Source organism: Fistularia commersonii, chromosome 32 (genome assembly GCF_037954325.1).
Source record: "Fistularia commersonii isolate RoL2024-O1a breed Wild chromosome 32, RoL_Fcom_v1.0, whole genome shotgun sequence".
In the NCBI taxonomy this organism is placed as follows: domain Eukaryota; kingdom Metazoa; phylum Chordata; class Actinopteri; order Syngnathiformes; family Fistulariidae; genus Fistularia; species Fistularia commersonii.
The window spans coordinates 10,400,866-10,423,265 of NC_141315.1; the positions used below are offsets into that span (position 1 = coordinate 10,400,866).

Below are 22,400 nucleotides of genomic sequence, written 5' to 3' on the forward strand. Positions count from 1 at the left end.
CCTCCACCTTGAACTTCTGTGTTACCCCAGCAGCACACTGCACCACTGTCTCACAGTGAGCATACATGTCCTGCACCAGTCTAACATACTTCCCTCCCACTCCCGACTTCCTCATAGAATACCAGAGTATACCAGAGTCCTTCCATTTGCTTTTTCTAGGTCTACAAAAGCCCTACTAATTTATGCTTTCTAGGTCTACAAGGACACAATGAAGCTCCTTCTGACCTTCTCAGTGCTTCTCTACCAGCATCCCGAAAGCAAATACGGCATCTGTAGGTCTCTTTCTAGGCATGAACCCACTCTGATGCTCACAAACATCCAACAAAGCTCCAACAAAACCCGAAGGACGTCCAGAAGGAGGAGCTGATGATGGAGATAGATAGATAGATAGATAGATAGATAGATAGATAGATAGATAGATAGATAGATAGATAGATAGATAGATAGATAGATAGATAGATAGATAGATAGATAGATAGATAGATAGATAGATAGATAGATAGATAGATAGATAGATAGATAGATGGATAGATAGAACTTCCTCTTCGCTCGCTCGCTTCCTTTATTTCGAAGAAATGAATGTAAACATCGTAAAGCGTTGGATTGCAATTCACCCGCGGTGACGGTTGTGCATCTGCTTTCCAGGAAGTTCTGACGGCGGCCAGAAGCATCTGAGTTGGCAAAGAATAAGAATTGAATGGAAAAAATAAATACACACACACACACACACACACACATGTGCATGCCGGTGTGTGTTATTGTGCAGCGGGAGAAGCCACGTGACCGGTGTGTGGGCGGGGCTTAAGCTGCACACACTTTACCGGAGGAGGAGCACACACACTCTCACTCGCACACACACTCAGACACACACACACACACACACTCGTCCACGGAGCTCCACTGAGGATGACACGGCCGGATGAGGAGGACTTCGCCGCGGTTCTTCTTAGGGTTTGCCGAGAAGAAGAGGAGGAGGAGGAGGAAAACCCCAACTGAAGGTGAGCTTCGCTTCTTCTCCAACTCCAGAGAACTTTTTGAAAGCTTCTCCAGAGATTGATAACCGTCTCCTCCACGGTCATGTGCGGGTCAGGTGGTCCCGAAGATCTCCATGATGTCCATGTGGACCATCCTGCCCGTCAGCTTGCCCGTCTTCACCATCACCGGCATCTGGGTCGTGTAAGAAACATCTCCGTCTCCTCTTTCGTTTTTCCTTCTCCCTCGTCGGTCGAGGAGCCGGCTTGGTCGAACCCCCGACCCGATCGGCTGATCGGTTAATCAATAGGTCAGGGTTCGTGAGTCTCCGTTGAACTCGGGAGGTCCAAAGTCAAGCGTTGATAAGACAAGTTCAAACATCTCAACATCTTACGATTTCCTCGATTCTTTCACCGGCGTCCCTGCAGTTCCACCCCCGGCCACTAGGTGGCGATATAACGCACCGGCAACATCTGTTTTCCAAATCCACATCGCGGGCGACGCTGCGCTACGTGTTCTACGTTCCACCTCGGGTTCCTGGTTACGTCGCCGTCTTGCAGGAACATCTCGAGAAGGCCTTATTCCTTTTTTTGGAAAACTTTCGAGCTGCACAAAGAACCGCGAGAAGAATGGCCTTGGTCAGAACTTCCACGCCACGTTCACGTTCTCCTCCGAAAACCGGCTTCTCACTCGTCCGCGAAGCAGAAGTTCTCGCACAAAGCTTCCCCCTGTCGCCACCTCCCCCCGACACACACACACACACACACACACCTTTCCGTTGTTCCCGCGACGTGTTCACACCCGCCCGCCGCTGCCCTTTGAACGCCTCAAACCCCAACACTTAATTTTAGTGGATTTCCCAGAAGGACGTTGGAGGCTTTCTTTGTTCGGGGTGGAAGAACCTCACCTTCCCCCCGTTATTGACGAATACTGATTGATTGGCGGCAGCGGCGCTGTTGACCGTCTCCTTCCCCCTCCTCCGGCGTCACTGATTGATCACTTTATTCTCATTTCATAAAGTAGAGCTTTCAATGTTTATTTTTGCTCTGTTTTGTTGAATTAAATGTATTTTAAGATCAAAATTCCCCAAAATAAAAAATTAAAGCCCTCATTATCATTTATTAAATAAAAAAAAAAGATAAGATGTTTTTATGGGGGATCAATAAAATTTATCTTTCCTCAATTCATTTTTGGTAGATTATAAATGAGGATTCAGGGGAATTATATTTATAATATTAAAAATTTACATCTATAAGCAACTTTTTATTGCTGTTAAAGTTCCCTCCTCTTTTCTTTTTTTTCTAAATTTTAGTTCCTTTCTCTCTGATCTGTTATTTTTATCATTTATTCAAAGTTTAAAAAAAAAGTTTATTAAAATTATATGTATTTTTTAAAATTGCCTTCCTGCAAAGTCGATGCTAACACCGGAAGCCAGCTCTATTGGGTTACTGGTAGCATGTTGCTCACATGGCAGATAGCCCTCTTTAGCTACTCCTAGCATTTGGCTAACATACCACAATGTTGATGCTAACACCAGCAGCCGGCCCTGCTCAGCTACTGTTAGCATGCAGCTAACAAGCCACATATTAACATATTAACATCTATTCCCAAGCCTTTTGGGGGAATGTTAACCGCTGTTAGCAGTTAGTGGCTAGCAGCTGTGATACCATGTGGCTAGCGGCTGTGATAGCATGTAGCTAACGGATGTGATACCATGTGGCTAGCAACTGTGATAGCATGCTGCTAGTACCCAAACAAGTGCATGTTGCGTATAATGTTTTTCAAATCTCTTTTTCTTATTTTTTGTGTTTTATCATCACTTCATGACACATCTTTAAAATAAATAAACCCCTTTAAGATAAAATTATTTAATTTACTGCTTATATGATACAGTAATTTTATTTGAATTTTCAAGTTAATCAACCGCAAATGCACCTATTTATTATTAGCCTTATAATTTGGCTCATTTTAAAGTCATTACATGGCATTTGATGGTAAATTCCTGCAGATTTTTAACATTTTGGTGTCGGTCGGTGTGTCGCAGCGGTGTGTGTGTGTGTGTATTCGGATTGAAAACAAACCCGTCGTCCAGCCGCCGAGGGAACGGACAACGACCTGCGGGGAAATCGAGCGTGAAATGAATGATTTAAAGTGTGCGAAGGTTCGACGAGGGTCAGTTGACAGATTAAAAGACCAGGGGAGCAGCTTCTGCTCTCAATCTGACCGGGTTAAAGACCAACTCTGTGTGTGTGTGTGTGTGTGTGTGTGTGTGTGTGACGGAGACAAAGTGCGTCAGTGTGTGTGACGGAGGAGAAAATAATGTGTTTTTGCTCTTTAACCGAGTCTTTGTGTCATTTCCACCTGCAGGTACGCCATGGCCGTCTACAACCAGCACGTCTGCCCCATGCACAACTGGTACACACACACACACACACACACACACACACACACACACACACACACACACACACCGTATGCTTATAAACACAAGCACACACACAAGTAACATACACACATATGCGCTTACATGCTTGCATATTCAAACTGTATGCACATTCATACTTTAAAGTCACACAATCACACACACACACACACACACACACACACACACACACACACACACACACACACACACACACACACACAAACTAACTCACACACACAAACTAACACACACACACGCACAAACACACGCACATACACACACACATACACACACATACACACACACACACATGTGCATTCAACCCCCCGAACAGCCACACACAATCAGTTACACACAAGCAACACATGCTTGTACACACACACACACAAACACACACATACACTCAATACGCTTATACACTCAAGCACACACGTAAGTAAGACACACACACATACGTGTGCTTACATGCTTGCACATTCAAACACCTCACAACACCGCCACCCCCAAATAGTGAAACACACAGTTACACACACACACACACACACACACACACACACACACACACACACACACACATACACACATCTCATGCTTATACAGACAAGCAAACACACAAGTAACATACAAAACACACACACACACACATTGCCTCATACTTACATGCACATTCAACCCCCCAAACAGTCATACACACAATCAGTTACACACACACACACACACACACACACACATACACACACACAAGAAGCACACACAGTCATACACAAAGCCTTGCTCACTCATGCACTCAAGCTTACATGTACAAGCACAGCACACGCCGCGCACACACACACACACACGCACACACACACACACACACACACTAACAATGGTGCGTTTGAAGTCGGGGGTGTTTGTTCTGGAAGGATCCGTCGGAGGCCGTTGGGGTTTTGGGGGTTAATTTTCCACAATGTGGTCGCCGCTTTCAGCCATTAACAGAGGCGGCAGGGGCAGAGTTTAAGGACATTCAAAGTCAGGGTTAGTTTAGTAAAGTCAGGTTTAGTTTAATAAAGTCAGGTTTAGTTGAGTAAAGTCAGGTTTAGTTTAATAAAGTCAGGTTTAGTTGAGTAAAGTCAGGTTGAGTTTAATAAAGTCAGGTTTAGTTTAGTAAAGTCAGGTTTAGTTTAGTAAAGTCAGGTTTAGTTTAATGAAGTCGGGTTTAGTTTTGTAAGGTCAGGTTCAGTTTAATAAAGTCGGGTTTAGTTTAGCAAAGTCAGGTTTACTTTAATAAAGTCAGGTTTCGTTTTGTTAAGTCAGGTTTAAGGCTCCGCAACCAAGCACTTATTATACAGCTAATATTCAGTTTGATTGCTGATATAATGTGATTTCTTATTGATGATTAACTCAAATTAACTTAAATTTTTTCAATATTCAGGTAATTTCTTTCCATATTTAAATTTTCATATCATTGAATTTTTGTTTTTTGTTTTTTTCCTGAAGCGTCTCCCCTTCATCTTTTTCTTGTTTCTTAAAAAGAAGCGGCGTTTCATCCAAAATAAAAGCAACTCTGTTCACTTTGAAAACAAAGCAAAACTAAGAAAAAACAGACATGAACCGAAGGAACCCGGCCTAATAAACAGTGTGTGTGTGTGTGTGTGTGTGTGTGTGTGTCGCAGGCTCTACAATGAGACCTGCGAGGAGCTGCTCCCCCTCCAGAGAGGTCCAGATCTGTGCTGCACGCTGGATAACGTCCCCCTCATCAGGTCGGTCCGCCCCGCCGACCCCCCCGACCCCCCCGACCGCCGTCTGTCAGGTGGACGTCACCGTCCGAGACGCCCGTTGCCATGGCGACCAGTCAAAGAAAAGGAAACGCTTGAAGGGATGAGACAAGAAAAAAAAGAGCAAACATCCAAAGGGAAAAACAAATGGAAAGTTTGCGGTCACCGAACGAGCGGAGTACAAGTACTCGGAGTACAAGTACTCATACAGGTGTCCCCATACAGGTAACCGCAGAGTAGTCAAAGTACAGGTATGTGCAGTTGTTGAAGTGCAAGTACGTGCAGAGCAGTTGGAGAACAAGTTTGTACAAAGTAACCTGGAGTACAAGTACTCGTAGAGTACTGGGAGTAAAAGTACACGTGGAGCAGTTGGAGTGTAAGTATGTACAGAGTGATCCGAGTCTAAGTACTGGCAGAGTAGTCCTAGTACAGGTATGTGCAGAGAAATTGGAGTTCAAATACTTGCAGAGTAGTCAGAGTAAAAGTACTTTCGGAGTAGCTGGAGTGCAAGTATGTGCAGAGCCTTTGGAGAACATGTATGTGCAGAGTAATCGGAGTACAAGTACTCGCAGAGTAGTTGGAGTACAGGTTTGTGTGGAATAGAGTGCAATTACTTGCAGAGTAGTCAGAGAACAAGTATGATTAAAAGTACTAACAGAGTACCCAAAGAGTACAAGAACTCACGGTGTTGACATGCAGAGTACATGCAGAGTAATTGGGGTTACAAGTACTCGCAGAGTAGTTGGAGCGCAACTACGTGCAGAGTAGTCGGAGTACAGGTATGTGCAGGGTAGTGAGAGTAGAAGTACTCACAGAGTTGTCAGAGTGCAAATATGTGCTGAGCAATCAGAATAAAAGTATATGCAATGTAAGCGCAGAGTTCAGGGAAGAACATACGCCTGCGAGAACATCATATTTGCAGACGACACTGTGATGTGTAATGAGGGCAGGGAGCTCTTGGAGAAACATCTAGAGAGTTGGAGGTAGCACCTGGAGAGGAGAGGAATGTAGGTCAGCAACAAGACCGAATACATGTGTGGGAACGAGAGGGATGCGAGGGGAATGATGAGGCTACAGGGAGTGGAGATCAAGAAGGTGGAGGATTTTGGGTACTTCGGGTCAACAGTCCAGAGCAACAGAGAGTGTGGAAGAGAGGTGAAGAACTGGTTCGAGCAGGTTGAAACTGGTGGAGAAAAGTGTCAGGGGTGCTGAAAGAGTATCACCCAGAAGGAACGGAAAGGTGTACAAGTCAGTGGTGACACCAGTGATGTTGTATGGTTTGAAGACCAGGAAGAGCAGCTGGAGGCAGCAGAGATGAAGATGTGGAGGTTCCTCTTTTGGAGCGATGAGGATGGAGAGGATCAGGATTGAGTCCATCAGAGGGACAGCACATGGTAGATGTTGAAGGAGTGATGGTGGGTATGCTGGTAGAAGGATGCTGGAGTTGGAACTGCAAGGAAGGAGGTCTAGAGAAGGACCAAATGTATGAATGCAATGGAAGAGGACATGAAGTAAAGAGAGTTTTGAGAGAGGAGAATCCAGAGAATAGGAGTAGAAGGTTGATTGGCCATGGTGACTCCTAAAGGGAGCGACCCAAAGGAGAAGAAGTACACCAAACTACCCTGTAGAGTACACAAAGAGCACGACATATGTGCCTGCAAAGTATGCAGACGAAAACGAGTACAGGCAGATTACAAGTATGCAGAGCTACGAGTACTCCCGGGGGGCTCAGACACAAAGTACACTAAGTGCAGAGTACAGTTTGTACAAATACACACAGAGTACCGCGGAAACTACAACCAGATGACAAGAAGTAAATTAAAACTTAAAGTGTGTGTGTGTGTGTGTGTGTGTGTGTGGGTGTGTGTGTGGGTGTGTGTGGGTGTGTGTGTGGGTGTGTGTGTGTGTGTGTGTGTATCAGAGGGGGGGGTGTCGACCTCCTCACCTCGACAGGAAGGAAGAACCTTTGTTGTCTTCTGGAGATCTTTGAAGTGTGTTTGGGTGAAAACAGTGTGAGGAAGAGGAGGGAGGGGGGATCTTACAGATCGGCTGAAACCCAGAAAGGAATTCTGAATTCCTGAAATCTACATTCTGATAAACCGTCAAAATAAGCTTTAATTGGTGAATTGTTTCCAAAGTGGGCGGAGCCTATTCACCGCCACAGGAAGTAGCTGCGAGTGTCGAAACCACACCAAAAAAAACAACAAAATCCAACAGCAGAGAAACACATACTCACACACACACACACACACACACACACACACACATACAGAATGCCTGCAGCCTAGCATCCAAGCTAACGCTAGCAGCTAGTCCCAACCTGGGAGCGTTACAAGATTTGGTTCTTGGACATTTCAAAAAGACAGTAAGCGGTTCTGACACACACACACACACACACACACACACACACACACACACACACACACACGGTCTGACCTCCTCTTCCTCCCCCCTGGCAGCAAGTGTGGAGCGTTTCCTCCGGAGAGCTGCTTCTTCAGCCTCATCTGCAGCACCGGCTCCTTCATGGGTGAGTGGGATTTCAAACTACAAGTCTGGAAGAAATTGGAAAGGGAATTTTATTTAGATTTATTTTCAGTTTTTTTGACCTTCACCCACCAAACCCTGTGAGTGGAGTCTCAACAGCAAAAAGTCCTCTCTGTGCAACAGAGGCGCTGTAATGCACACACTGGCCACTAGGTGGCGCTGTTGTTCGTTCTTAACAAAAACACATGTAGAGACACTTCCTGCTGTCCCACGAGTTGAGGATTTGAACCTGAACTACAAGGAGGGTCAATTCCAGGAGGATGTAGACCGGGAGTTGTGGTAGTCCAAGTACTTCAGAGTACTCAAGAGTACTCTAAAAAACTGCACAGTACTCTGGAGTCCGCTATTGTTGTTGAGAAACAAGCTAACAGCTAACGTTTCCCCGAGATCTGCAGGAAGGGGCCTTTAGCTAAATGGTGTGGAAGGGTTAAAAATATGACATGGGGTTGTCCTCAGGCTGTGTGTGCACGTGTGTGTGTGTGTGTGTGTGTGTGTGTGTGTGTGTGTGTGTGTGTGTCTCAGAACCACTTCCTGTTTAAGAACCTTTGATGAAATCTTTTAACACTCCCAGGTTGGGACTAGCGACTAGCATTAGCCTGGATGCTAGGCTGCAGGCAATCCATGTGTGTGTGTGTGTGCGTGTGTGTGTGTGTGTGTGTGTCAGGACTATTTCCTGTCTTTTTGTAATGTTTCAGAACTGCTGATGAAATCTTTTAACACTCTCAGGTTGGGACTAGCAACTAGCGTTAGCCTGGATGCTGGGCTGCAGGCATTCCATGTGTGTATATATATGTGTGTGTGTGTGTGAGCATGTTAACACACCTGGTTCTGGTTGCGTGAAGCTGCTGGAATGCCTCTCTGCCCGCCAGCTGCCAGCGGCCTCCTCGCTGCGCTGATCCCTTCAGAATAAAAGCAGGAAAAGCAGGTCTTATTTTGATAGAAAAATAGACGTTCTGTTTGTTTGGCCCTGAAATTGCGGGCCAATCAGCACAGGGGTCAAAGGTGACATGCAAGGTGTGGTTTGGCGCCACCTAGTGGATATTTCCTGAACGACATCCATTGATTCTTTTTTTTTTTATTTCTGCTCTTTTCGTGAAATGTATGTGAAAAAAATTGACTGAACCATTGAAAATATTTTAGAGCAGCAAATAAATTCAAAACACATTAAGATCCTCAATATATTTAGATCACATTTAAATATTTCACAATATATTCAAGTGTTTCAAACAATTGAATATATTCAAGTACAACAAAAGAAGGAAATTTCTAGGGTCAACCCGGTATATGTGTGTGTGTGTGTGGGGGGGGTAAAATCAAAATTCACTATGATGTGAATGTGTGTGTGTGTGTGTGTGTGTGTGCATGTGTGTGAGTGAAGGTTGTCAGTCAACCAAGTCATGATAAATCGCTGTCAAATCTTTTCATCACTTTTCATCAATCTTTTCATCGAATGCGCTTTCTCTTATTTCTTGATGACGTGTGTTTGCATGTGTGTGTGTGTGTGTGTGTGTGTGTGTGTGTGTTTGGGGTCACCAGTATTCTCCAGAACCAACCGGTTCCTCCTGCTCCCAATGTGGAGCAGCGCTAGCCAAACAGAGCAACTCTGTGACAACGCTGTATAGGAAGTCCCCGCCGCCGTCGCCGCGGTAACCAGGTTTCCACAGCGCCGCCTTGCGTTTGCGTCTGACTGACTTCCTGTCGCCCGCTGTCGTTCCAGTGATGCTGATCGGCCTGCTGCGGTACGCCCACGTCATCGAGAAGCACCACAACTGCGTCCTGAACACGGCGGGCCTCTCCACCGGCTGGATCTGCGCCGCCGGCCTCATCATGGCGGGGAACTTCCAGGTAACAGGGAGGGGGTGTCGACCTTTTGGGGGTCCAAGCGCTCGACGCGCCATTTTCACGAACATGGCGCCGACTCCAATGAGCAGGATTGTTTTTTCATTGCATGCAGTTCTACTCCGGGCCACAAGGGGGCAGCACTTTTCCTCAAATAATAATAATTACATTACATTACATTGCATTTGGCAGACGCTTTTATCCAAAGCGACTTACAATAGAGGACATAGGGACTGCAAATACACTTGCAAATACAATAATTATTATTATTTGTTAGTTATATTCAGAAACTTTCTCATTGGAGCTGAAGATGCCTCTCGAATGAAGGCTGAAATATTTTCAAGTGAAAAAATTCAAGTCCAGTTGCCACGACGAGACGATTTTGACAAGAATTCACATGGATGACTGAGAACCTCCACGGACTAATTATAATAACAATAACAAAAATAATAATAATAAAATTCTTGTTGAAATCTTCTTCTCTTGGTAATTGGACATGAATTGTATTAATGATAATGATAATAATAAGAAGAATTTTTTAAGAAGCCTTACTCGGCAATCAAGGAGACCATTCAGACATGAATAAAAACACCAAATTTAAAAAGAAAACAAAAAACATAAACAAACAAACAAACATAAATAAATTATTAAAAGTCACAAATTGGAAAATAATTATGAAAATTAGGGTTTTTTTTCCTTGTCCACTCCTGCTTCACAAGAAAAGAGAAGAAACCAATTGTGAGACTCAATTTTCCAGAAACTTACAGTTACATAACACGTGTGATGGCGGCGGTGGGTCCACGCCAGGACGCCGTTGTTGTTGTGACTCTTAGCGTCCGGCTTTTGTCAGCCGTGGATCAGACCCCCTTTGTGGTCGCCGTGGCGACTAGAAGTTTGGGGTGCGGGGCGCCTTGTCGACGTGAACAAATACACTGTCACGTAGTTTTTCCCTGTGACTGAAATACAGCAGGTACTGTAAAGGCCACGATCACTTGAGTTTATTTTGATTGATTTACACCCAAACACACACCCAAACACACACACACACACACCTGGCGGCCTCCATTGTTCTTGCCGTCACGTAGCCACGCCGTCCGACTTCCTGCAGCTTTGAGGACTTTCTCCTGTCATGCTTTCTTGGGGAAACCTTCTCTGCTGGATGGAGGGTGGAGGTCCTCCTTTGTGTGTGTGTGTGTGTGTGTGTGTGTGTGTGTGTGTATGTGTCGCGTTTTCCCATCCCAGTGTTGTGCGCCCTCCGCCGATTGGCCGAGAGGCGTCTTACATAACGAGCGTCTCACCGGGTAAACATCAACCCTCACGCGACAGGAAGTTGTTCGATGACATCATTCTTCATCTCGGCCAATCAGCGAACGGTTGACCCTCTCTCCCAGGTCAAAGGTCAAAGGTCACACCAAATGACTGTTGTGCTATCACTGGAGGAACTCGCCGTTGATGCCCGACGGACGATAATGATAACAATAATTTTTCCGTTCGCCACCCACTTCCTGTCCGCCCACTTCCTGTCCACCCACTTCCTGTCCACCCACTTCCTGTCCCGCAGGTGGACTTCGCCAAAGTGCTGCACTACGTGGGTGCAGGGGTGGCCTTCCCCTCCGGCATGCTCTTCGTCTGCCTGCAGGCGGCGCTCACCTACCGGCTGGCCCGGACCCGGGCCGAGTACCTGGTGGGCCACCTGAGGGTCGCCATGGCGCTGCTGGCCCTTGTGGCCCTGGTGCTCAGTATCCTTCTTGTTTCTGGCGCCCCCTAGTGGCCACCGCTGGTATTACAAGCAGATTCTTAACACGAAACTTCACTTCTTTTTCTGTCGCACAGTTTGAAAAATCATCTTTGAAATCCATTTCCTGTCTGCAGATGTTCAAAAGAATCCTGGTTTAAGTACTTATTTTTAATTTTGTTTTTTTAAATAAAGCTCTCTGGCGCCCCCTGCTGGTGAGTGACCAGTTCTGCACCAAGGAGGTCAATACAGATCGATAACATCAGATTATTGGATGTTAATTTAAAAAAAAAAAAAAAAAAAGAGCATAATCTGAATCACCTTTTAATTGGAGGAGAACATCTCTTTCAGGATTTAGCATAAAAGTAGAAGGAGATATTTGGAAAGTAGTTCCTTAAAGCACCAGGATCTCGTCTAGTCTGCAGTTCGTCCTTTCAGGTCCGGGTTCTGCTTTGTTGTGGTTCCTTTCAGAACCAGGTTCTTGTTTATGATTGTTCCATTGAGGACCAGGTTCTCGTCTGCAGGTCCTGCTGTGGTCCGTGGTGGCCCTTGACCTCCATCCTCCAGGTGGCGTGTTCTTCTGCCAGCAGAGCTCGGTGCTGCAGCACAGCTCCGCCATCTTTGAGTGGGTGTACTGCTCCGTCATCATGCTCTTCTACGGGACCTTCGCCTTCGAGTTTGGCGGGATGTCGGGGGACACGCTGACGGTTCTGTCCAGAGGGGGCGCCGCCGTGCACGCCTTCCCCAACGACCTCAAGGCCGACGCCGTGGGCTCCGGGCGCCGCCCTGAAGGTTTGTCCATGATTTAGACCGCCGTGGACGGGAGGACTCGAGGAGACCCTGGAAACGACGATTCGCCGGCGGCAACCAAAGAAGAAGACGTTCGTCCTGGAACGCAGGACAACTGCGCCTTTTCCATCACCAGCGAAGCCTCATTACACTGTTATTATACCGGCAGGTCCTGTAATAACCTGGAAAAGTGACTTCAATGCTTGACAAAACCTGCTTTTAGTGACGGACGGCCCTGAACGCAGCCTGTGACCTACACTTTTTCCTTTTTTTAAAATTCCTTTTTTTATTTTTAAAATAACATCCAACGGTAAACTATTTATGTGAGATCTTTTCCTTCAGTCATTGAGAATTATTATTATTATCATTATTGTATTATTATTGTTGTTGTTGTTTGTATTAGGATTCTTGTTATTATTATTGTTATTATTATTATTATTGTTGTTGTTATTATTATTATTATTATTGTTGTTGTTTGTATTAGAATTCTTCTTCTTCTTCTTCTTCTTCTTCTTATTATTATTATTATTGTTGTTGTTGTTGTTATGATTAGGATTCTTGTTATAATAATAATAATAGTTATTATTATTATTATTATTATTATTATTATTATTCTATCATTATTATTATTATTATAACAATAATAATAATAATAATAGTGGCCCTGGTGCTCAGTATCCTTCTTGTTTCTGTATAATAATAATAATAATAACAATGATAATAATAATATTAATAATAATGATTATAATTATTATTATTATCACCATTATTATTAATAATATTATTAATACTATTAATATTATTATTAATATAAAGTATCAATACTGGTGGTGATATAAAGAGCAACAACAATAATAACCAATATTATTACTACTATTATCAATATTATTATAGCGCTAAGAACATCAGTCCATATTGATTCGGTTTAATTCATAAATATTTTTATCATGATTTTATGTATTTGGATGCAGACATTCATTCAGGTTTCAAAGTGCCTTAGATTTAAAAGTTAATTAATGATAAACTTTGTTCATGTTAAGGTTTGTCTGACATTTGAATGTAGGTGATGGGTGTGTGTGTGTGTGTGTGTGTGTGTGTGTGTGTGTGTGTGTGTGTGTGTGGGACTTTTATGACGTCCCTAAAAAGCACTAAATTCAACAGGAAGGTGTCTTTTTTATGACTGCAGATCACAAAACAGCTAAATTTGACGACTAAAAGGTGTATTTATATTTAGAATTTAAGGGTCTGAACGTGTCAAACAGATTTTAGGTTTAGTTTATTTCAAAAAGCTTCCTGTATTCCGCCATTTTTACACGTGCGTCCCGAAGCCGCTCGCGAACGGAGCGACCCGAGGCCGTCTCACATGGACATCCGTGGACGTCCAGGACCTTCTCTCCTCTGGAAATGAGATTTAAGAAGGCCGACCTCCCAAAGACTGTCTTCCTTCTGTATCTCGTCTTCTTGACCAGAATTGTTGCCAAAAACAAATAAAATGTAAACCCTTTATGGAACCACATAGAACTGATGGCAATATTTATTACTTATTTGTTATTTGTATTTTTATCATTATTATTATTAGTAGTAGTAGTCGTCGTATTTATTTATTATTTTCATTATTAACATTATTATTATTTTAGTTCAGAAGCAGCAGTCTTGAAGAATAAAACAAAATAAAAAATAAAAATGAATAACGTTTTTTTTTTCAATTTTAATTCGCTTAAAAGAGGTAAATTTGTAAAAACACAAAGAAAGAATGATAAAAAGAGAAAGTCCCAGTGGTGAAACTATATCCCAGTTTTAATGAAATTATTTTGATGAGTGTTCTGTATTCTGACAGAATTTGTCTTTTATTTATTTTATTAAACAAAAGGACTCAAAAATGTGAACAATTACTCGTGTATAATTACCTTGTCGTAACAATCACCACGTGGTCAAAAAGTCCATTTGCATATTTTAAAATATTACTAGATTTAAAAAAAGGAAAACGTTGAAATCCTATCATACCACATTAAGGCTCAAAGGTTCAGCACCTTTAGAATGAGACTAAAACCCATATATTTCTTGAAATAATCAATAATCCATCGTCAATAATAATCGTCAATTGAAAAAAAACAGTGTACTTCCTGTCAGGCACCGCCAAAATAAAAGCACCAGTCAGTCTCATCAACTATCTTCGAAAATGTTTCAAATCATATTTTTAAATCAGAAATTAAGACATTAAAGTAGATTTTAAAGTAATTCAATTAGAGTAATGTAATATAATTATATTTTTATCGACTTTGGCACCTAGATGGAGCCTCGGAAGATGTGAGAATATAATCTGAAACTTGACGCTTGAACTTTAATCCCTGATCTTCTTTGAAAACACAATATTTAAAAAGAAATATGATTTTAAGACTTTGAGGCGCACCCATTAGCAGCCGCCGCTAACACCCGCGGCTAACATCCCCTGCTAACAACCACCGCTTACATCCGTCGCTAGCACTCACTGCTAACACCCGCCGCTAACATCCGTCGCTAACAACCGCCAACCCGGTTAAGACCTTTAATAAATATGTAAAGCAATATTCTTAAACTGGCCTTAATAGCACCGTCATCATCAAAATTAACGATCAAGGAGGCTTAGAGTATATTATTAATCTATATATTTATGAATAATTTTCTACAAACAAAATGTCATCACCCAAGTTTTTTTTTTTTCAAGTATCGCTAATCTAGGGGCTAATATAAAGATATTTTACATGTATACATGTTGTTATTGATTAAAAAAATACACATATATACAGAATGTATATGTATGTTTATATATATATATGATATATTATTTACAAAATAAATCATAATGACAATGATGTCATCAGAGTAGTGATATTATTATTATTGTTATATTATTATTATCATAAAACTATATATACTTCAGAATAATCATTAATTATCGCTTAATCAGACGGTCTTTTAATGCGATCTAAAGCCGTCTAAGTGACGGAGGGTCGGCTCACAAGAAGAAAAAGAAGACGAAGAGGGTGAAAACCTCCGAATGGAAGCCGCGTGACTGAAACGCCCGACGTTTCAGGTTCCCGCCGAGGAGCCGCGACGACGTAAATTACAGACGGACGTTGTCGTCCTCCCGTCCAATCAGCAGGCTGGATTTGCGTCCCGCCCCCCATCCTGCAGCTGCCTTCCTCTTACTGGGTTACAAGATGCATTAGGAGAGCTATCTATATATCCCCCCCCATACACACACACACACAAATTCAGACACACACACACACTTGCGCTGGGAGCTTCTAGTAGTTGAGGCTCTTTGGTATCTCCCACGGGAACTCCTTCCTGCCAAAATGGCCGTAGCAGGCGGTCTTCTCGTAGATGGGTCTCTTCAGGTGCAGGTCTCTGAAAACAAACGCGAGCGTTAGCGATCTGGCGCGTTCGCCACGGACGTTCTTCGCGGCGGCGTGCCGACCTGACGATGACGCCGGGCCTCAGGTCGAAGTTCTTGTTGACGATGTGGAGCAGCTCCTGCTCGGTCTTGCCGGAGGAGCCGTAGGTGAAGAGCGAGATGGAGAGCGGGTGGGCCACCCCGATGGCGTACGCCACCTGCAGGGAGAGCGGGAAAACGGAGGGCTAACGGCGACGCAATGTGGGCGGGTGTTAGCGTGTTAGCATAGCCGCTCGAAGTGTGTGGGACTGGCCCTCGGACGGGTCAGGAAACGATCGGTGTTGTTTTGAACAGATTTGAAAACTCCAGAGAGGAGTTAGCTTGCATGTTAAAGGTTGCTAGCTGCCAACAGACATGTTTATATCAATATATATAGATTTGGTTTAGTCAAAAATAAATAAAAATTATATATGTATGTAAATATGTATTGGGATGTTTGCTTATCTCTGATGAATGCTAGCAGCTAATCTCTGATGAAAGCTAGCAGCTAATTTCTGATGAATGCTCGCAGCTAATCTCTGATAAGCGCTAGCAGCTAGTCTATGATGTACGCTAGCAGTTAATCTATGATGAACGATCGCAGCTAATCTCTGATGAATGCTAGCAGTGAATCTTTTATGAACGCTAGCAGCTGGGTCTATGATGAATGCTAGCCTAATCTCTAATGAAAGATAGCAGCTAATTTCTGATGAATGCTGGCAGCTAATCTCTGATGAGTGCTAGCAGCTAGTCTATGATGTACGCTAGCAGCTAATCTATGATGAACGTTAGCAGCTAATCTCCAATGAACGCTAGCAGTGAATCTTTTATGAACGCTAGCAGCTAGTCTATGATGAACACTAGCAGCTAATCTCTGATGAACGCTAATAATGATGACATTTTAGCTAACATGTGAACCAGCTAGCTGTAGCAGGAGCCCACAAGAGGGGCCTACATGAAATGTTGAATAGTTGTAGGACATGTGACCAAAAACCCAGTTAGCATAATTAGCTAAACAGGCTTCTGAAGGTTCAACACCAAACCAGAAGGTGTGGAAAAAAAAAAAGATAATCTCAAATCTTCTCGCTCTTCTCGCCATCTGGTCACACGACCCCGAGTCCCGACTTCCGACCTCCTGTTCCTGGAAGTGTGGTAGATGTCGGACGCTTGAGGAGCTCTGACCTGCACCAGCACCCGCCTGCACAGCTTGGCCTTCACCAGCGACTTGGCCACCCAGCGGGCGGCGTAGGCGGCCGAGCGGTCCACCTTGGTGTAGTCCTTCCCGGAGAAGGCCCCGCCCCCGTGGGCCCCCCACCCGCCGTAGGTATCCACGATGATCTTCCTTCCCGTCACGCCGGCGTCACCCTGAAGGACACGTCCAGGAAATCATCTCCACCGGCTCCGGCCGGCTCCGCCCCGGATCCCCCGCCGGCGGTCGTACCTGCGGCCCGCCGATGACGAAGCGCCCGCTGGGCTGCAGGTGGTAGATGGTGTCCTCGTCCAGGTACCTGGAGGGAACCACCGCCTGGATGACCTTCTCCTTCAGGACCTCCTTCTGCTCCTCCAGGCTCACGTAGTCGTCGTGCTGCACGGAGATGACCACGGTGTGGACCCGCTTGGGAATCACGGCGCCGCCCTCCTGGGCGTAGTGGACCGTCACCTAGGAGACGCCTCGAGTCAGTGCGATGTGACGCCATTCATCGTTTTCATTATCATCAATATTATCGTTATGAATGGTAATAATAATCAATTACAATGATAAAATGTATGGGATATGCTTAGCTTAATAACAACAATAATGCTTTTTATTTTTAACGCATTTCAAAATTTGACTGTATAAAACAGTCCTTAGCAAAATAAGTATTTTAATTTCCTCTATTCTACAAATATTACTAGAACTACCACTATCATACAACTTCTACTACCACAGTTACCACTATGCTACTACCAATACCATAATACTACTACTACTTCTACAACCACGATAACACTACTATTATTGTTATAGTGTAGTGTTATACCACTGCTATTATAATACTCAGGAACGATAATAAAGATGCCCATAATAGCTTATTATTGTCATTATTATTATTTCTATTGTCGTTGTTGTTGTTGTTGTTGTTGTTGTATTATGATAATAACAATAGTAATAAGAATAATCGTGCTCGCTATTATTGTTATTACACTCATTATTATTATTATTATTATTAATAATAATAATACAATAATATTTTGAATTATAATAAGTGTTATTATTATTATTATTATTATAAGTATTATTTTATTACTATTATTATTGTTGTTGTTTTTTTGTTGTGTTATTATTTATAATGATAATATTATTGCTGTTTTTGTTGCTGCCTCATAATTATTATTATTATTGTTGTATCATTATTATTATTATTATTCATAATATTGTTGTAGTTGTTGTATATCACCTTTAAAAAATTGCCTGAATCCCTCCATATCCCAAATAGGTATTTTGATATCATACTACATCTACAGGATTGCTACTAGGACTGCAACTATCAAGGTTCTCAAAATGTTTTATTGTCATAATAACAATAATAATCGCAGTATTCTTAGTAGCAATAAAACTATCAGTAGATAACACAACGGGCACTATACGGTATCAACACAAGTCTTTTTTTTTTTGTTGTTTTCCGCCCGAATTTGTGTTCCGACCAGCTCCGGCGTCAAACACACCCGTCCCGTTTCCACCTCGTGGCGTGAGCAGGTGTCATGTGACCGGCGCCGGGGCCCCGGCGAGCTCGGGTGTTACGAACCGGCCGGCTCCGGCCGCAGCCTGCTGGCCGCTAAGCACATTTCCAGAGCCGCTATCGCTTTCCACGAACAACCTTACGGTTCACAACAAACATGGCGGCTCCTGGATGGACTCCGGTTTCACACACACACACACACACACCGAGCTAAACGTAGCCTTCTACGAGTCCCACCTGGGTCTTGGAGTCCGGGCGGAGCCAAGGGACGGTACCGTTGCGTCTGAGCTCCGCCATTTTGGCGTTGAGCTTGTGCGCGAGGACGATGGTGAGGGGCATGCTCTCCTCCGTCTCGTCGGTGGCGTAGCCGAACATCAGGCCCTGTTCGGGCAGAACCGGTGGCGTAAGAGTCGCACCAAACACACCGACCATTGGACAACCCCGCTGGGATCCGCGCACGAGGGTCGGGTCGTCCAAAGAGGACGCCATAATTGGACTGAAAACCAATACAATCTAAAAATATTCAACCAGGAAGTTGATGTCTTGCAGTGTCGGATCCTCAAATGAGGACAACGGTCGTGTTTTACCATCGAAGTCCCGATGTCTTCGTATACTAGCTTCCCTGTATCCCTTTTAAAAACTCATATCCAATAATAAATGGAAAAATTGGTCTTTTAAAGTTTCGATCGCTTCCCACTACGAGAACGTGGATTCGACCTGGTCTCCGGCGCCGATGTCGGTTTCCTTGCGGTCAACGTGAACCCCCTGGGCGATGTCCGGCGACTGCTGCTCCAGCGCCACCAGCACGTTGCACGTCTTGTAGTCGAACCCTAGGGGGCGGGGCTTATTAATCGACGACTCGTTTCAAATATATATTTTATAATCCCGGCAGGTTCCCGACTCCCACCTTTGTCGGAGTTGTCGTATCCGATGTGTCGGATGGTTTCCCTGACGACCCTCTGGTAGTCCACGTTGGCCCGGGATGTGATTTCACCGCAGAGCAGCACCATGCCGGTTTTACACACCGTCTCTACATGCAAACACACACACTCAGGACCGGAAAGCATTCGAAGTGGACCTGCGAGAGCTGTCTATCTCGCCGACTTGAATCTAAAGACTCGGGGCAAAGACCTGGAACTGGTGCCGGACCTGCAGAACAACAACTCCACTCCAGCATACTGTATGTTTCCATGGTATTACATGTTCTGATACAGGACTCAAATCAAGTATTGGATTTGTAACTCGTCTGAGACTTGTCTGTCGTCTCTCCCGACATGGATGTTGCGACTTGAGGGCAAAGACTCGGAACAACAACTCGTCTGCACCAGATGTTTCCATGGGACTACGAGTTCCCATTCAGGACTTGAAAACCCAACAAATCGGACATGGCTGGTCTGCGTTGACTCTGAGCTTGAACGTAAAGACTCGAGGGCAAAGGTGAAGACCTTTCTTCGGACCATGGCACTACATGTACCCATTGAGGACTTCAAAACCAACCTAATCGGACTTGTGTCTTGGTTGAAACCTGACCGGACCCAACTCGGGACTTGCGTGCGGACGACTCCGGTCACGGTTCGAGACGCAAGCGATTTTCCCCTTCACAGATGTTCAGACCTGATAGTGTACAGGACTCGTGGGGTCCAGTCACTCACCGCAAGCCACCTTGGCGTCCGGGTCCTGCGCCAGGTGGGCGTCCAGCACCGCGTCGCTGATCTGGTCGCAGATCTTATCTACGGAAGAAGGAACCTGTCAATATGAGCCGGCGAGAGTTGGATTCCCGACATGGGTGGAGCAAAAAGGCGACCCTCGTGCCCCCCCTCCCAGCTCTCTATGAATAACCCGGACTCGGCGGACATGTGCCCTGGGTATTCCTGCGCCGCGGCCCCAGCGCACACACACACACTCCCGTTTCACTTCGCTCAAGTCGCCACCTCAGAGTTTAATCACTTTGAAGAGACTGCAAGTATCTGGATACACACTCGTACCTGTGCAGTGGATCCAGATACACAGTGGTGTGCAAACGCACAGTGTATCTGGGTATGCTTCGGTATGCTTATGCACAGTGTATCAGAATACACAACGGCATATGAAGTGCACTCGAACACACACTCATATGTGGACAGTGTATCCGGATACACACTGGTATGTGTCCAAAGTATTCGGATACACACCCATATGTGAACAGTGTATCCGGATACACACTGGTATGTGTCCAAAGTATTCGGATACACACTCATAAGTGAACAGTGTATCTGGATACACACTGGCATGTGCACTGTATCCGGATACTATTGTTAAATGCACGGTGTATCCGAATACTATCGGTACATACACAGTGTATCCGGATACACACAGATATATGCATGGTGTATCCGGATACATACTGGTATGTGTCCTGAGTAATCGGATACACACTCATGTATGAACAGTGTATCTGGACACACACTTGTATGTGCTGGGTATCCGGATACTGCTGTTATACGTACGGTGTATCCGGATACATACTGGCAGGTGCACAGTGTATCCGGATACACGTCCGGGATACAGGTGTGTATAGCGCGGATACTGGAGTGTATCCGGATACCGGGGCATATTCGGATACATTGTGTATTCTGCTGTGTATCCGGATACACAGTGAGAATACAGGTGTGTATCCGGATACACTCTGCACCCGCCAGTATGTATCCGGATACACTTAAGATGACATCACACGTTGGATCAATCAATCATTCAAAAAGTCGGTGAAAGATCGTGAAAATGACGGGAATCGCGAAAAAAAACGCAAAACCGTGGCCCGGAAAGGACGTCCTCGTACGGGGACGGTCCGTTTCAGGTATCTTCTCCGAACTCCTGCACCTCCTGCCTCCTTCTGGAGGACCTGCAAACATCACGTCTTCCTTCTGAGCCACCGTTCGCCTGTTACTCCGAAGATCTCGAAGCTCTCCGGACGTCACCGGGAGAAGATCCGGCTCGGTGCTTTCTTCTCACGGTCCGTCCACGTCCAGGTTTTGGGGACGCAGAAGGGTTTTTGCATGCAGAACGTGGACAAAGCAAACACCTGCCGCATTCCACGGAGTCACCGATGAGCGCTGGAACGTGAAGAAGCGGCGGCGGCGGCGGCGGCTGGACTCACCAGGATGACCCTCTCCCACGGACTCGGAGGTGAACATGAAGGAGCCGTCGTGGAGCGCCTGGTCCAGGTTCCCGTCCATGGTGCCGTTCATTTGGAGACCCGAGGAGACGAGAAGATCAGGACCAAGAAGAAGAAGATGAAGAAGAAGAAGATGAGTGTGTTTTTTATCAGACCATCAAGGGGCCGTGGTGACTGAAGTCTGATCTCACTCACTCTGCACTATTTAAGGCAAAGATAACACACACACACACACACACACACACACACACACACACACACACACACATGCATGCACGCATGCTCGGGTCGGACCATTCAGAGCCGAGGCGGGGGGAGGGTCCGCTTTAAGTGTGGTTTTAACCCCTCGGGCGCTGAAACGTCCTGGAGTTCCCTCACGCCGCTCTCTGATTGGCTGGATTTATGAGTCTGTACCGGGCGGGGGAGTATTTGTAAAAATCAATAACTGATCAGGTAAAATAATAATTATTGGAATGAATGAAGAGAGCGGGGAATAAATTGTTGGTTCTAAAGTTCTCGCTCTTTTTTTTTTTCCCCGCTGTGCTTTTATTTTGAAGTCTAACTTTTCAAAATTTCAAATTCACCTGCAGCTTCAATCTGTGTGTGTGTGTGTGTGTGTGTGTGTGTGTGTGTGTGTGAGTGTGTGCGAGCATGTATGAGAGCGTGTGTGAGGTCTTCATAGGTGTCTGTGTTGCCATGGAAACCACTGATCTGGTTTGAAAACAGGTTACATGACAGGTTGAATGACTAAAAACTATGCTATGCTATACTCTGATGCTATGCTAAACAGGCTAAACTGTCATTTACCTAGCTATGTCAAACTATGCATTTGCATGCTATGCTATGCTGCGCTACACTAATGTTAAGCTAGGTTATGGTATGTCATACCATACCGTGCTTCCTATGCTAAACATTGCTGTGCTATGCTATGTGCTGTCAAGGCGCACAATGTTGCGCCGTGCGATGCTATGCTAGGCCACGACAGTGTGATACGCCGTCAATGGGACTTTTATTTCGTAATAGTTCCACTCAAGATCTTCCACAAGGAGTGGG

The 22,400-nt window shown here is 44.7% G+C and overlaps 2 protein-coding genes across 4 annotated transcripts; one reads left to right on the forward strand and one right to left on the reverse strand.

Annotated features, from left to right (window-relative positions):
- The first annotated feature begins 862 nt into the window (after positions 1-862).
- On the forward strand, positions 863-12,527 carry LOC147215469 (transmembrane protein 150A-like). 3 transcript variants are annotated; one of them, XM_086139972.1, is made up of 8 exons: positions 863-998; positions 1,091-1,176; positions 3,340-3,387; positions 5,053-5,139; positions 7,614-7,681; positions 9,416-9,543; positions 11,099-11,276; positions 11,840-12,527. In XM_086139972.1, exons 2-8 carry the CDS (start codon positions 1,109-1,111, stop codon positions 12,079-12,081), a joined length of 819 nt encoding a protein of 272 aa, XP_085996098.1. In that variant the 5' UTR covers positions 863-998; positions 1,091-1,108; the 3' UTR covers positions 12,082-12,527. The 3 variants fall into 3 exon arrangements, 2 of the variants coding, with proteins under 2 accessions (XP_085996098.1, XP_085996099.1); XR_015104218.1 differs by lacking the exon at positions 7,614-7,681 and having other exon boundaries at positions 11,099-11,710; positions 11,797-11,973; XM_086139973.1 differs by lacking the exon at positions 7,614-7,681 and having other exon boundaries at positions 11,099-11,973.
- Positions 12,528-13,660: 1,133 nt separating this feature from the next.
- On the reverse strand, positions 13,661-21,896 carry LOC147215470 (S-adenosylmethionine synthase-like). The gene is made up of 9 exons (XM_086139646.1): positions 21,330-21,896; positions 19,849-19,926; positions 19,104-19,226; positions 18,914-19,026; positions 18,434-18,577; positions 16,918-17,136; positions 16,659-16,841; positions 15,522-15,655; positions 13,661-15,451 (listed from the first exon to the last, which is right to left on the reverse strand). The coding sequence occupies exons 1-9, from the start codon at positions 21,418-21,420 to the stop codon at positions 15,349-15,351; spliced, it is 1,188 nt and encodes a 395-aa protein (XP_085995772.1). The 5' UTR covers positions 21,421-21,896; the 3' UTR covers positions 13,661-15,348.
- Positions 21,897-22,400: the final 504 nt, after the last annotated feature.

What these genes read in the sequence shown, in the direction of transcription:
- LOC147215470 (XM_086139646.1), bottom strand. Translation starts at nt 21,420, where the DNA reads ATGAACGGCACCATGGACGGGAACCTGGACCAGGCGCTCCACGACGGC. An exon ending in GGACGCCAAGGTGGCTTGCG is followed by an intron (nt 19,227 to 19,848) that starts GTGAGTGACTGG and finishes GTTTGCATGTAG; the next exon opens with AGACGGTGTGTAAAACCGGC. An exon ending in AGGCCCGGCGTCATCGTCAG is followed by an intron (nt 15,452 to 15,521) that starts GTCGGCACGCCG and finishes GTTTGTTTTCAG; the next exon opens with AGACCTGCACCTGAAGAGAC.
- LOC147215469 (XM_086139972.1), top strand. Translation starts at nt 1,109, where the DNA reads ATGATGTCCATGTGGACCATCCTGCCCGTCAGCTTGCCCGTCTTCACC. An exon ending in ATCACCGGCATCTGGGTCGT is followed by an intron (nt 1,177 to 3,339) that starts GTAAGAAACATC and finishes TTCCACCTGCAG; the next exon opens with GTACGCCATGGCCGTCTACA. An exon ending in CCTTGTGGCCCTGGTGCTCA is followed by an intron (nt 11,277 to 11,839) that starts GTATCCTTCTTG and finishes TCCATCCTCCAG; the next exon opens with GTGGCGTGTTCTTCTGCCAG.